The sequence below is a fragment of the Pseudonaja textilis genome, chromosome 16, assembly GCF_049901715.1.
Source record: "Pseudonaja textilis isolate UNSWEBS1 chromosome 16, rPseTex1.2, whole genome shotgun sequence".
Lineage (NCBI taxonomy): Eukaryota > Metazoa > Chordata > Lepidosauria > Squamata > Elapidae > Pseudonaja > Pseudonaja textilis.
Genome location: NC_142005.1, coordinates 1,484,581 through 1,498,203, shown reverse-complemented (window position 1 = coordinate 1,498,203; position 13,623 = coordinate 1,484,581). Strand labels below are relative to the sequence as shown.

The window sequence follows — 13,623 nt, the reverse complement described above, 5'->3', positions numbered from 1 at the left end:
AGCCTATGGCCCCCAACAATCCGGCCCCTCATTTTACCGACCTTGGAAGGACAGAAGGCTGAGTTGACCTTGAGCCAGTCAGAATCGAACTGCTGGCAGAGTTAGTCTAAAATATTGCATTATAACCACTGGGGAGGGCAGGAAGGAAGGAAGGAAGGAAGGAAGATAGCACAGCACAGCTTCACAGTGCTTTCCAGCCCTCTCTAAGTGGTTTACAGAGTCAGCCCCCCCACCCCCAAAACCATCTGGGTCCTCATTTTACTTACCTCTGAAGGATGGAAGGCTGAGTCAACCTTGACCCTGATGAGATTTAAAATTCCAGGCAGCCGGCAGTCAGCAGAAGTACTGCACTCTGTGTAGTATCAATTGTATCAATATGGATAGTCCTAGATTTAATTTACACGAGGCCTCTAAAATCTGGGATCCATGATTCTTGGGGGTAGGGAAATTTGGATGTGTATGTGTGTGTGTGTGTGTTTGTGGTTGCTTCAGCGCTGCCCTATGGCCACAGCCCTTGCCCAGAGGTTTAGTAGACTGATGCCTAGCCCAGGTCCTTCCATCAGCTACCACCGGTCAATAGTGGTCAAGCTGTTAGGGAATCAGAAGTCTCCCACTGATATTTTGCCCATCATCATTCTGCTTTGGTGTTTCGCTTATGGAAATAGCTCCAAAATGAGGATGCAACAGTTATGACAGGTTATTTAGTAAGTATTAAAAAATAGCTACGGTAAATAAAAATTATTGGGGATGCAAAATTTGAGACAACCAATAGATGGTGGCAAAGTTTCTTTTCTGTATCTCTGCTACCATCTAGTGGTCATCTTGGAGACCTTCAGGCGGTCCTGGGGCTTTATATCGAAATTTTGCAATTAATTTTAATATATAGTGTCAGCAAGAACCAAGCTATGGCTCATGACTTGCAAAGCCAGGAATTGAAACTCGTTTCTCATTGGGGGAGAAGATCGCCATTCAATGAGAACGGACCCATAGCAAGTAGGATAATGCTTAAATGCCCGCCCTTTTGTAGTAAAGTTACCAGAACAATTGACGTCAAGAATTTGCGCGTGCGCATTGTCATCAAGGGTCTCCCTTGGAGGATGAAGTCCGCCTGTCTTCCCTCGGCCGAGCTGATTCGCATGCGCATTTTGTTCCGTGGCAGTCTTTTGCGCACGCGCACCACCGTTTCCTTTAAACGGTGGATAAGGAAGCGTGAAGTCTGTTGGGACAGACTGTAGGAAGGGTTATCACCTAGAGATAGTAAATTAGAGGTGGTCATTTCATTATCTGAGTGGAATGTTTCTGGGTTGCTTTAACGACTTTGACATATTTGTTTTTATCACTGGTAGGAGAGTGGGAACTGATATTTTACCATCCTTCCCCAATAGTATCGTGTAAGTGCAGCCTGTTCACGGTCGGATTGAATTGGACTGAATGGTAGGAGTACAGTTTACGCCAACCTGGTAATGCTGGCTGGATTATATTTGTAGGAAGAACATCCATAATCCTACAATGTATTTTAGTATTGTCAGTACACACATTTATACTTCAATTTATAATGTTTACCTGCTTATTCTCTCTCAGTATTCATGGCATATGGTTTATATCCTTTCACATCGTCTTTGCATATTTTGTGCTATCTATCAACACATACCTTGGCTTTCATAAATTCTATCTGTGCATACTTTTATATTTTTACATATAAAGTATAAGATTTTATTCTTATCTAATGAAATACACACACACATATGTAAAATGCATAAGATGGATATAGTGCACACAGTTTTGCTTTCTTGTGCACTATTTATCTACTCATATTTTTCTCTATCAATAAACAACTTTATTATGGTCATTAAACAGCACAAATATAACACACACATTTTCTTCCATACAGTTTATCTTCTTTATCCTTTATGTAGTATCCCTGTACACATCCATACACACATATACCTTTGCTATACATGTTTAACTTGCTTATTTTCATTTAGATGATTATTTTTGTCCTATTTTTTAATATTAACCAGTATGTAAATATAAACACCCATCTGTTTGCTTTCTTACTTTACGTATTAATATAGACGTGTGTTTATGTGTGTATGTGTGTATATAAACATACAGTATACACACATATATATTCAAACACACACACACATATACACATATATGAACCTGCAAATGGGTTCAAAATAATATTGAAAGATGGGAAAATAGATACTTCATGTATATATTTCATATATAATTTTGAACCTGTTTACTGTCTAAAAACTACACATCAGACGTTTTCAATAGAAAATAATTTAAAAACACAAAAATGAAATACAAAACACATCTGAATTTCATCTGCACCGATTTAGGGAAAAGTGGGTTTTTTGCTTCATTTCTGCCTCCAGCATATTGCAAATTGCTCAATAGGAGAATGTTAATTGACGGGAGCCAATTAAAACCTGAACTCGGATTCACGTCGCCCCGTCTCTCTTTCTCTCTCTTTCTCCCCCTCTGCTCTTTCATAGCTCTTAGGCGGCCAGGCGGCCGAGTCCCTCCCTCTTCCTTCCTTCTTCCGCCTTGACTTCCGGTCTCGGAAAGCGGACGTGAGGGGACTCCGCATGCGCAGTGCCGCCGCTTCTCCTTGCAGCTGCTCGGGCGCTTCTTCCGGCCTCCCCCCCAATCCCCGATGAGGTGCGAGCGCCGAGAGTTTCCCCCCCCGCAGCCGCCCTCCACACTCGGCTCCTTAAGGCCAAGCGGGGCTGACCCTTCACCCCGGAAGTGAACGAGACCCCGGAATTGTTTGACTCAGGGGAGGGGAGGCTCGGGGGCCGTTAAAGGATTCATGGTGCCCCCGGTTTCCCCAGGGGACCCCGGGAATTGGAAGCGGAGCCTCCTCTCTCCGCCCCCCCGGCCTTATAGCACCCCCCGCAATCCCGGCAGAGGCTCTCATGGCCCAGGCGTGGAGGGGCCTCCCCTTGTAGGCAGTGTTGGGGGCCACTGGTCACCCCTGCTGCCTCGGACCCCCTTTTGCGGGGCGGCCTCCCCTCCCAGAACCCCCTGCGTGGCTACCCTGCCTGGGTCCTCCTCGGGACGCCCCCATGGCGTGAGGGGCGGGCCTGAAGAAGAGGAGCAGCGGCACCCAGAAGAAGGTGCCCCAAATTGTGGGGGCAGCTTCGCCTCCGCCTGCCATCCCTGCAGGGTCGTCCGGGGCCCCTGGAGAGCCCTTGGCACCCCAGGAAGGGCTGGTGGGCCTCCCCACCTCCCGGGACCCCGGAGGGGCAGAGGCGGCGGGTTCTGGATTCCCCAGCCCTTCCAGATCATGGGACTCAAGCTGCCTTAATGAAGGCCCCTGGGAGCGCCAGCTGGCCAGTGGTGTTCCCTCGGGAGGAGGAGGAGGAGGAGGAGGAAGAGGAAGAAGAGGACGAAGAAGAAGAGGAGGAGGAGGAGGCCCCACCGTGGATATGGGGTCGCAGGTGCTCCAGATCTTACGCCAGGGCGTCTGGGCTTCGCTGACCGGCGGCTGGTTCTTCGACCCGCATCAGAGCACTTTCTCCAACTGTTTCCACCTCTACACTTGGATTTTTCTGCTCATCCTCCCTTTCCTGCTCTACATGGTGAGTCCAGGGGAGAGGGGCTGGAAGGGGGGGGTCATAACCCCTAAAATCTGGGGCCTGAGCTTCTGTCACTCATTTCCTCATTCATCCGTTAATTCCTGGGCAGGTACAGGCAGTCCTCAGCTTACGACTTAAATTTCAGCCCCAAGTTACCTGTCGCTAAGCGAGATGTTGGCTATGTGAGTTTGGCCTCACTTGCAGCACTTTCTAGCCACGGCCGTTAAGTGGGTGAACTTCTGTAGCTAATTTCCTATTCTGTCAGTTAATTTCTGGACAGGTAGTCCTCGGCTTACGACCTAAATTCAGCCCCAAATTATCTGTCGCTAAGCAAGACCTTGGTTAAATGAGTTTGACCTCACTTGCGGAACCTTTCTCTCCACGGTCGTTAAGTGGATCGCTGCAGTGATTTCACTGAACTTACTTGAGTAAGTGAACATTCGTTCTCGCCACGGTCGTTAAGTGGATCGCTGCAGGGTTTCACTGAACTTAAGTGAGTAAAACATGACGAAGTCAGTGCGGAAGCCACTTAAAGTCAGCAACCCAGTTGTGAAGCGAATCTGGCTTCACTTGTCAGAAGGTCGCAAAAGTTTAGTTTAGTTTACTTTATTGTCATAGTACTTCATACAGCAAAATCAAATACCCTCTTCAGTGCACATCATGACCACGACCATGAAAATAAACCCAAACACACATCCTTCACCCTCCACACATTGAACCAAAAACCCCCGACACCGTACCAACCCTGCACTGTACAGCGGAATTCAGAAGAGCTTTTGCCCTGGGATAGAAGCTGTTTTTCAGCCTATTTGTCCTTGTTTTTATTATTATCCTGTTGGTAATAGTTCAAAAAAAGGGTTCCCAGGATGAGATGGATCTTTGAGGATGTTTTGAACTTTCTTAAGGCAGCGGGAGATATAAAGCTCTTCCAAAGAGGGGAGAGGGCAACCAGTGATCCCCTGAGGGGCAACAATGTTCACCCTCTGGAGCACCGTCCTATCTGCCCCTGTGCAATTGGCAAACCCTACAGAGATGCAGTGAGTTAAGATACTCTCTGTGGTGCAGCGGTAGAAGGTCACCAGCAGTTTCTCATTCAATTGTTGTTTCCTGAGAAGCCTCTGGTAGTAGAATCTCTGCTGGGCCCTTTTGACCAGGGCTGCAATGTGAGCCCCCCAGGTCAGGTCCTCTTTTAGGGTGACACCCAGAAACTTAAAACTGGCCACTTGCTCCCCTCGGTCTCCGTTGATAAGCCAGGGCTGGATGTCTGATCTGATCCTTCTATAGTCCACTATCAGCTCCTTGGTCTTATTGGTGATGAGGACCAAGTTATGGTCTCCACACCACAAAAGCAACCATTGGTCCACCTCATCTCGGTAGGCAGACTCTTCCCCCCCACCACAGAGATGTGGACTCACCTTAAGGAAATCAAGTTAGTAACATGGTTGTTAAGTGAATCTGATTTCCCCATTGGCTTGTCAGAAGGTCGCAAAAGGGACAAGACACTGCAACTGTCATAAATGTGAATCTGTTGCCAAGCATCTGTTTGTTTGTTTTTTGAGTATATGTTTTATTTTTATTCATGAACATTTTGAATACAGTGCATTGTCAGGGCATGTCATTTACAAAAAAGCAAAAGAAAAAAACCAACAGAACTATCAACACATATACTTATAACAACAATGATAGTATAACAAAATAATCTTAACTGAATTTCTTTGTATTAGCTTATTTATACCGTAGTTCTATTAATTAGATCAACGTGTTTATAATTGTCGACCCTCTTTATGTTTAATTCTTACCTAATAATAATCTTTCTGCATCTAATTTGTTTTTTTTTTAATTTTTTTTATTTTTTTTTATTTTTTATTGGTTTTTAAAAACAAACATAAACAAACAAAACATAAAAACATCAAGCTATCTTCCATAGGTGTACATACAGTGTGCCGGTTGGTTTACAAATTGTTTTGTGCTTCCATTTCATAGTCTTCAATTACAATTACATTGCATATAATCTCATATTGTCAATCAAAAATTAAATACCTTAATATCATTATTAATCATTTGACTATACTTTTATTCATTCATGTTTTACAAGATAATCATAATTTACTTAGTTTATTTTATAACAGTTCATATTATCATCCCAAATCTATCCTAAAATCATTTTGTAGATATAATAAGAAAGAAGTACCTCTTTATATATTTATTATTTTCTAAAAGTCTACATATTTCATTACTGTATTTTTTTGTCTAACCATTGATAGAAAAGATCCCAAATTTTATAAAATTGTTTATCCTCTTGTTCTCTAATTTCAAATGTCCATCTACTCATTTCAGCACATTCCAATATTTTCTTAATGATTTCCTCCTGTGATGGTATTTTCTCATTTTTCTAGTTTTTAGCAAATACAATCCTAGCCGCTGTTAATACATTTACAATCAGGTAGTTCAAGTCTTTACTATATATTTCAGGTAAAATTCCCAATAAAAATATCTCCGGTTTCAAGTCTATATGTTTTTTTGTCATTTTTTCCAACCACGTGTGGATTTTAGTCCAGTATTTTTTAGCATCCGCACAAGTCCACCACATATGGTAATATGAGCCAGGTGTCTGATGACATTTCCAACATTTTTCAGATTTATTCTTGAACATTCTTGCTATTTCTACCTCTTATCTCTAACCATAAGTGCCTGGGTTTTGATCACGTGGCCATGGGGGATGGTGCAACGGTGGTAAGTGTGAAAAGCAGTCATAAGTCAATTTTTCCAGTGCCGTTGTAACTTAGAACGGTTGTTAAATGAATTGTCGTAAGTGCAAGGCTGCCTGCAATTCTTTCCAAACTTCCCAAAGCGCCTCACTTCTTCTCTTTATCTCCCTGTTTCTTTTCCTTTCCTTTAAAACCGGGGTCTCCAACCGTGGCAACGTTCAGCCTGGCAGACTTCAACTCCCAGAATTCCCTAGCCAGCAAAGAAATTGCAAAGCTGGCTGGGGAATTCTGGGAGTTGAAGTCTGCCAGGCTTCTAGTTGCCACGGTTGGAGACCCCTGCTTTAAAACACGTAAAAATGAAGGCTCCTGTAACCCCCCCTCTGCTCGATTTTAGCAAGTGCTGGGAAAGAAATTGGTGATGGTTTAATCCAGGCTCACCTCTTGCTCTGACGGGGCTGCTCTCAATTCTCCCCATCGATGTTATGTGGCAGCTTTCTCAACCCTCCACGTTGCTTTCCCTGTCTTTTTCCCCCAGGGGGATTACAGCTGACTCATATTTATGACAGTGGCAGTGCCCCAGAGTCACGTGGCCCCCTTTGGCAACCCTTCTGACCAAGTCAATGGGGGGACCAGCTTCATTTAACAACGTGCAGCTAATTCAACAAATGCGGCAGAAAAGCAGTAAAAATGGGGCGAAACTCATTTAACAAGTTTCTCACTCAGCAACAGAAATTTGGGGCCCAATTGTGGTCATAGGTTGAGGACTACCTGTATAAGGCCGTTTTCCTGCCACTGTTGTAACTTTGGTCACTAATCGAATTGTTATTCATCGAGGACTACCTAACCTCTTGTGTGTACAGGCAGACCTTGACCTCGCAACAGTTCATTTAGCGACCATTCAAAGTTACAACGGTGCTGAAAAAAGGGACTTACAACCGTTTTTCACACTTACGACCTTTGCAGTATCCCTGTGGGCCATGTGATCAAAATTCAAAAGCTTGGCAACTGACTTATATTGACGACCATTTGCTGTGGCCTGAGGTTCTGTGATGCCCTATTGAGGCCTTCTGACAAGCAGTCTATGGGGGAAGCCAGATTCACTTAACCGGGTTAGTAACTTACCAACTGCAGTGATTCACTTAACGACTGTGAGATGAAAGGTCATAAAATGAGAAAACTCGCTTAACAAATGTCTCATTTCACAACAGAAATGTTGGGCTCCATTGTAGTTGTAACTTGAGGGCTACCTGTATAGTGGAAAGGTAGAGTTCTAGATGAAGAATTATAAGCCTTGTTAGGAGAAAATTTGTAGGTAATAAACAAGAATAGAAATAGAAGTAAAAATAAAAACAATACTGTATAGGCCATCTTAAAACGTAAGGAATTCCTCTCCGGTGCATAAGCTCTCAAGTGTAGATGAAAAAACAACAACAAAGTACTTTAATAATCATAATAACTCACCTATCAAATGTCTCACTTAACAACAGAAATTTTGGGCTCCATTGTGGTCATAGGTTGAGGACTACCTCAAGTTCTAGATGAAGACTTATAAGCCTTGTTAGGAGAAAATTCGTAGATAATAAACAAGAATAGAAATAGGAAGAATACTGTATAGGCCGTGTTGAAACAAGGAATTTGTCTTTGATGCATAAGCTCTCAGTGTACATGCAAAACAACCAAGTGCTGTTGTCAGGCTTCCAAGTGATGAAATCCATTAATAATCATAATAACTCACTTATCAAATGTCTCCCTTCACAACATAAATTTTGGAGTCCATTGTGGTTGTAAGTCAAGGACTACCTGTATAGTGGAAGGGTAGAGTTCTAGATGAAGAATTATAAGCCTTGTTAGGAGAAAATTCGTAGATAATAAACAAGAATAGAAATAGAAGTAAAAATAAAAACAATACTGTATAGGCCATCTTAAAATGTAAGGAATTCCTCTCCGGTGCATAAGCTCTCAAGTGTAGATGAAAAAAAAACAACAAAATACTTTAATAGTAATCATAATAACTCACCTATCAAATGTCTCACTTAACAACAGAAATTTTGGGCTCGATCGTAGGTTGTGGTCGTAGGTTGAGGACTACCTGTATAGTGGAAGGGTAGAGTTCTAGATGAAGACTTATAAGCCTTGTTAGGAGAAGGTCCATAGAAAATAAACGGAAATAGAAATAGAAGGAGTACCGTATAGGCCCTGTTGAAACATAAGGAATTTGTCTCTGGTGCCTAAGCTCTCAGTGTACGTGCAGAACAGCAAAGTAATCATCATCATAACTCATTTATCATATGTGTCAGTTAATAACATAAATGTTGGGCCCCATTGTGGTCGTAACAGTTCGTGGCTGTGGGAGAGGATTACCCAGTTGCATTTCCTAAATTGTGTTGGATCTGGCTTCTTAGAGAATGCAACTTAGCTGATACGTGCCATGAAATGAAGACGGCATAGAATGGAAAGGCAGGAGATTAAGGAGTCAGCAGCAATTCTTACGGCAGAAATAATGGTTTTTAATATATATTAAAGGTGATCCAAGCAGTCCTCAATTTACAACAGTCCCTTTAGTGACCGAAGTTACCAAGGCACTGAAAAAAAAAGTGACTTAAGGAATGTTTTTCACACTTAGGACCAGTGTAGCATCTGTCAACTCATAAAACAATCCTATATGCCTGTTTTAGGAGTTGCCATAAAAAAGGGGGAAAGGAGGAAGGAAATCTGGAAGAGCCGCGCAGCGGTTTGGAAGCGAAAGCACATTCCAACTCTTAGCTTTAAAAGATTGTAACTAAACTACCAGAGCTTTTGCCCGCGAATATATTTAATTGGAGAACGTAATTGATGACACCCAGCCTGTGGACGTGCTCAATTGGAGAATGTGATTTATGACACGCCCAGTGGGGAGGGGGGAAACAGGGTCACAGGGGACTGTCAATGACGTATGCCGGAGTTGGTTTCACACAGGGCAGGGCCAGTATGTCGCCTCTAATGAAACCTTTGAAGTTTTTTGAAGTTTGGCTCGAGAATCATGATTTAATCAGAGCGATTGCTGGAATCCTGACAGCATCCAGCATGGTCACAAGATCAAAATTCAGACGCTTGGCAACTGACTCATATTTATGACCTGCAATTCCCCCTTTTGCGACCTTCTGACAAGCAAAATCAATGGGGAAGCCACTTAACAACCGAGTTACTCACTTAACAACGGCAGTGATTCATTGAACAAACTGTCGCAAGGAAGGTCTTAAAAATGGGGCAAAACTCAATAGACGGTCTCCTCAAGCAACAGAAACGTCGGGCTCCATTTTGGCCATAAATTGAGGACTGCCTGTAATAATGAGAGTGTAAACCAACCTTTCTGTCTGGTTGGTGACCAGAATATCGGTATTCCTGCAACCCTTGAACGAGGGCGAAAATAACCTGCAGATCATTTTAGTGCATTAAGGAATCAATAAGAGCGCTGAAGGTTCTGGAAAAGTTGGATTCTTAACATCAATTAATTGCCATGGGATCGTTCCAGAGTTTTGCTTTCATAGCCTGGATTAAAATCTGCATTGCTTTTTCCCAAAGCCAGATGCCCGAAACAGGGAAACCCTAAAACTTAGGTTGAATTTCAAGCCGAGCAAGCGAAGCGGCTGAGCGCCCTGGAATTTTGCTTTCAGGCAGGGAGAATCAAACGCTGCTTAATGCACATCGCGGAGTGTGCAAGTTAGTCCTTGACTTGCAACTGTTCGTTTAGTGACAGTTTAAAGCTACAGCGGCACTGAAAAGAGGGACCTATGGCCATTTTTCACACTTAAGGACCATTGCGGCCCTCCCATTGTCACATGATCGAAATTCGGAGGCTTGGCAACGGGTTCGTATTTATGACGGTCGCAGGGTCTCCCTGGGTCATGCAATTCCCCTTTTGCGACCCGGCGAGCAAACTCAACGAGGAAGCCAGATTCACTTAACAACCGCAAAGAGTCACTGAGCAACTTGCGGCCAGACAAGTTGTAAAACGGGTCAAAACTTGCTTGACTAATGTTTTCAACTTAGCAACATGAATTTTGGTCTCCATTGTGGTTGTAACTCCAGGACTACCTGTAGGAAGTTTTCTTCCTGTGGGGGCCCCAAAGCTCAGTTCTTCCTTGCAGATCTGAAGGGCAGCTGAATCCAACTGGGGTGCCTTCCCCAAAATTCTATTACCAGATTTCCCCAATCAGTGGTGAGTTCGATTCCCATTTTAGGATGAAAGCTGGCTAGGTGACTTTGGGCCAATCACCAGGAGATGCTGAGTTCTAGTCCTGCCTTATGCATGAAAGCTAGCTGAGTAACTTTGGGCCAATCAGCAGGAGATGCTGAGTTCTAGTTTTGCCTTGGGACAAAAACTGACTGGATGACTTTGGGCCAATCACCAGGAGATGCTGAGTTCTAGTTTTGCCTTGGGACAAAAACTGACTGGATGACTTTGGGCCAATCACCAGGAGATGCTGAGTTCTAGTTTTACCTTAGCCACGAAAGCTGGCTGGGTGACTTTGGGCCAATCACCAGGAGATGCTGAGTTCTAGTTTTGCCTTGGGACAAAAACTGACTGGATGACTTTGGGCCAATCACCAGGAGATGCTGAGTTCTAGTTTTACCTTAGCCACGAAAGCTGGCTGGGTGACTTTGGGCCAATCACTCTCCCTCTGCCCAATCTACCTCACAGGGTTGTTGTTGTGGGGGGAATAGGAAAAGGAAGGAGCATTAGTCAGTTACTTAACTGTCAGTTATTACTTAACTGTCTTGAGTTAAGTAAAGGCAGGATAAAGATGGAATGAATAAATTAAAAAAAAAATAGATAGAAATGTCTGATTTTGTAGGAACAAGACGAGGGCTGAATCTTGATAATTTAAATAGGTGAGTGGATGTGTCAACTGTGCAAATACAACGCTTTAATCAATCTTGCACTTTTTAAGAATTTTTTTTTTTAAAAAACAAACAAACAGGAAATAACAACAATCCTCCTCGTACAAAGCAGCCCTCTTTGTTTGGACAGACGCTGCAGAGAGAAAAGTGGGAACTTGTCGGCTCTTGTTCCAAACTGCAAGGCAGGGAATAGTGGGATTTAATTACAGGAATTAACCGAACCCTTGGCGTGGGGGCAGGAACTCCTGTATATAGTAAGAGGGATTGAACAGTGGGATTGGCGGCCCTGAAGACGGGAGCTACCTTTTTTTTTAATATAGGAAGTCCTCAACTTATGACTCTGGTGGTTATTATTTGCTAAATGGGTTTTGCCCCCTTTTTTATGAGCTTTCTTGCCACAGTGAGTGAAGCGCCGTACTTTTTAAGTTGGTCACAGGGTTGTTCAGTTGAATCGGGCTTCCCCGTTGAGTTTGCTTGTCAGAAGGTCGCAAGAGGGGATCGTGTGATCCTGGGACGCTGCGACCGTCGTAAATATGAACCAGTCGCCGAGCATCTAAATTCCGATCACATGACCATGGGGAATGCTGCAATGGTCGTAACTGTGGAGAAAAAAAACAACCCGGCCGTAAGTTACTTTCTTCAGGGCCGTTGCAACTTCGAGCGGTCCTTAAAACAGATTGTAAAATGGAGACTACCTGTATTTTTAAGCCAAAGTTGGACGAATCGTTTTGAGGATTACTTTTGAGTTGAGTTCCTGGCCCGACAAAGAGAGGGGGGGGCATTCTGGGACCGGAACGGCATTTTTTCAGCTCTTCCTTTGAATTTTAAAAAGAACAACGCCGGTCATCCCTTAGGTATTCATGAAAGGATTGCGGCAGTCAAAACAAACTGAGCTGGGAGTTGAGTTCAAATGATACCGTTAAAAGGCAGGGAAGAGGTCTAGGGCAGGCCCAGGTCAAATCAGGAATCCATCCCTAATTTGAAGTGTTATTTCCCACTGTGACTCAGAAGGGAGCAGGGATTTTTTTAAAAGAGGCACAGGGATGTCCAACCTTGGCAACTTGAAGACTTGTGGACTTCAACTCCCAGAATTCCTCAGCCAGCAAAGCTGGCTGAGGGAATTCTGGGAGTTGAAGTCCACAAGTCTTCAAGTTGCCAAGGTTGGACACCCCTGGTCTAACGTTTCCTCTGAATCCAGTGTTTTCCAACCTTAGCAACTATAAGATGGGTGGACTTTAACTCCCAGAATCCTCCAGTTTCCTTTAAGATGGGTGGACTTCAATTCCCAGAATCCTCCAGTCAGCTTGCTTTAAGATATGAGGGGGGTTTCAACTCCCAGAATTTCTTAGCTATCCTGCTTTAAGATGGGCGGACTTCTACTCCCAGGATCCCTCCAACCACCCTGCTTTAAGATGGGTGGATTTAGTTCACTTAACCGCTTGTTGGGTTCCATCCAAGGCTTCCCCTTATAATCCAGAGAATCTTCTGGAATGTTTTCCTGCTTAGGATTTTGGAGGAGGGGTGTGTTTGTTTTTGGGGGGGGGGCGGTGTTGGGCAACCTACAACCTGCGACACTGCAGTCCAGTGTGTGGCTGCTGTTGGTGGCATCACGTCACTCGCACCCCTATTTTAGGGTATGAGCTGCGAAACATGCAGAGATGCACCTCCCCTCCTGCCTCTCCCAACGGGGAGGCTCACATCCTCTTTTCTCCCAGGGCCCATCTAGCCACACTCTGCACCAGTGTTTTTTTTTTTTGGTGGGGGGACACGGGGGGGACCCCACCCTTACAATCAAGCCTTGAACTTCTCCATCCGTTTCCCGCAGAACAAACCCAGAGTTTCAGAGTTGCTGTAATCACACAGCAAGGACCAGCCGTACTTAACGGAATAAAAGGGACCTTGGAGGTCTTCTAGTCCAACCCCCTTTGGAAAATAGGTAGACTTTCCCTCTTCTTTGGGGAAGCTTAGCCGAGCCTCCTTCGCTTCATGGTGTTGAAATTTCGCTTTCACATCCTGCTTTCTTTTTAATTTTTCTGTGCAAAACTGTCAGGATAGATACAGGAAGTAGAATAGATCATGCATTTGACCTCTCCATAACTGTTTTACACTTCTCTGACCTGTGCCTTGTGCATCCCCCTTGTAGCCTTCTGCACCCTCACCATTGTGCACCCGACTCACACACCCACAACTCTGGGAAGCCGGCTTTTGTACTGATTAAACGTTCTCCCTTTCAGGAATTTCCTCCTTATTCCCAGGTTGAATCTCTCTTTAGTGATCCTCCAGCGGTGATTTATTGTCTCGCTTTCTGGTGCTTTGGAAAATTAGGTAGACTTCCCGTCTCCTTGGTGGCAGCGCCTCAAATCTTGGAAGACTGTTACCAGGTCACCCCTGGTCCTTCTGTTCACTAGGCAGACCCAATTCCTACAACCACGGACCTTGTG

The 13,623-nt window shown here is 44.1% G+C and overlaps 1 protein-coding gene across 1 annotated transcript in view; it reads left to right on the top strand.

The window, feature by feature from the left end:
* Positions 1-2,581: 2,581 nt before the first annotated feature.
* Positions 2,582-13,623, top strand: part of PCNX3 (pecanex 3) — a 55,721-nt gene continuing 44,679 nt past the window's right edge. Inside the window, 1 exon segment of the mRNA XM_087914120.1 lies at positions 2,582-3,596. Coding sequence (XP_087770246.1) covers positions 3,444-3,596 — 153 coding nt within the window. The 5' untranslated portion in view covers positions 2,582-3,443.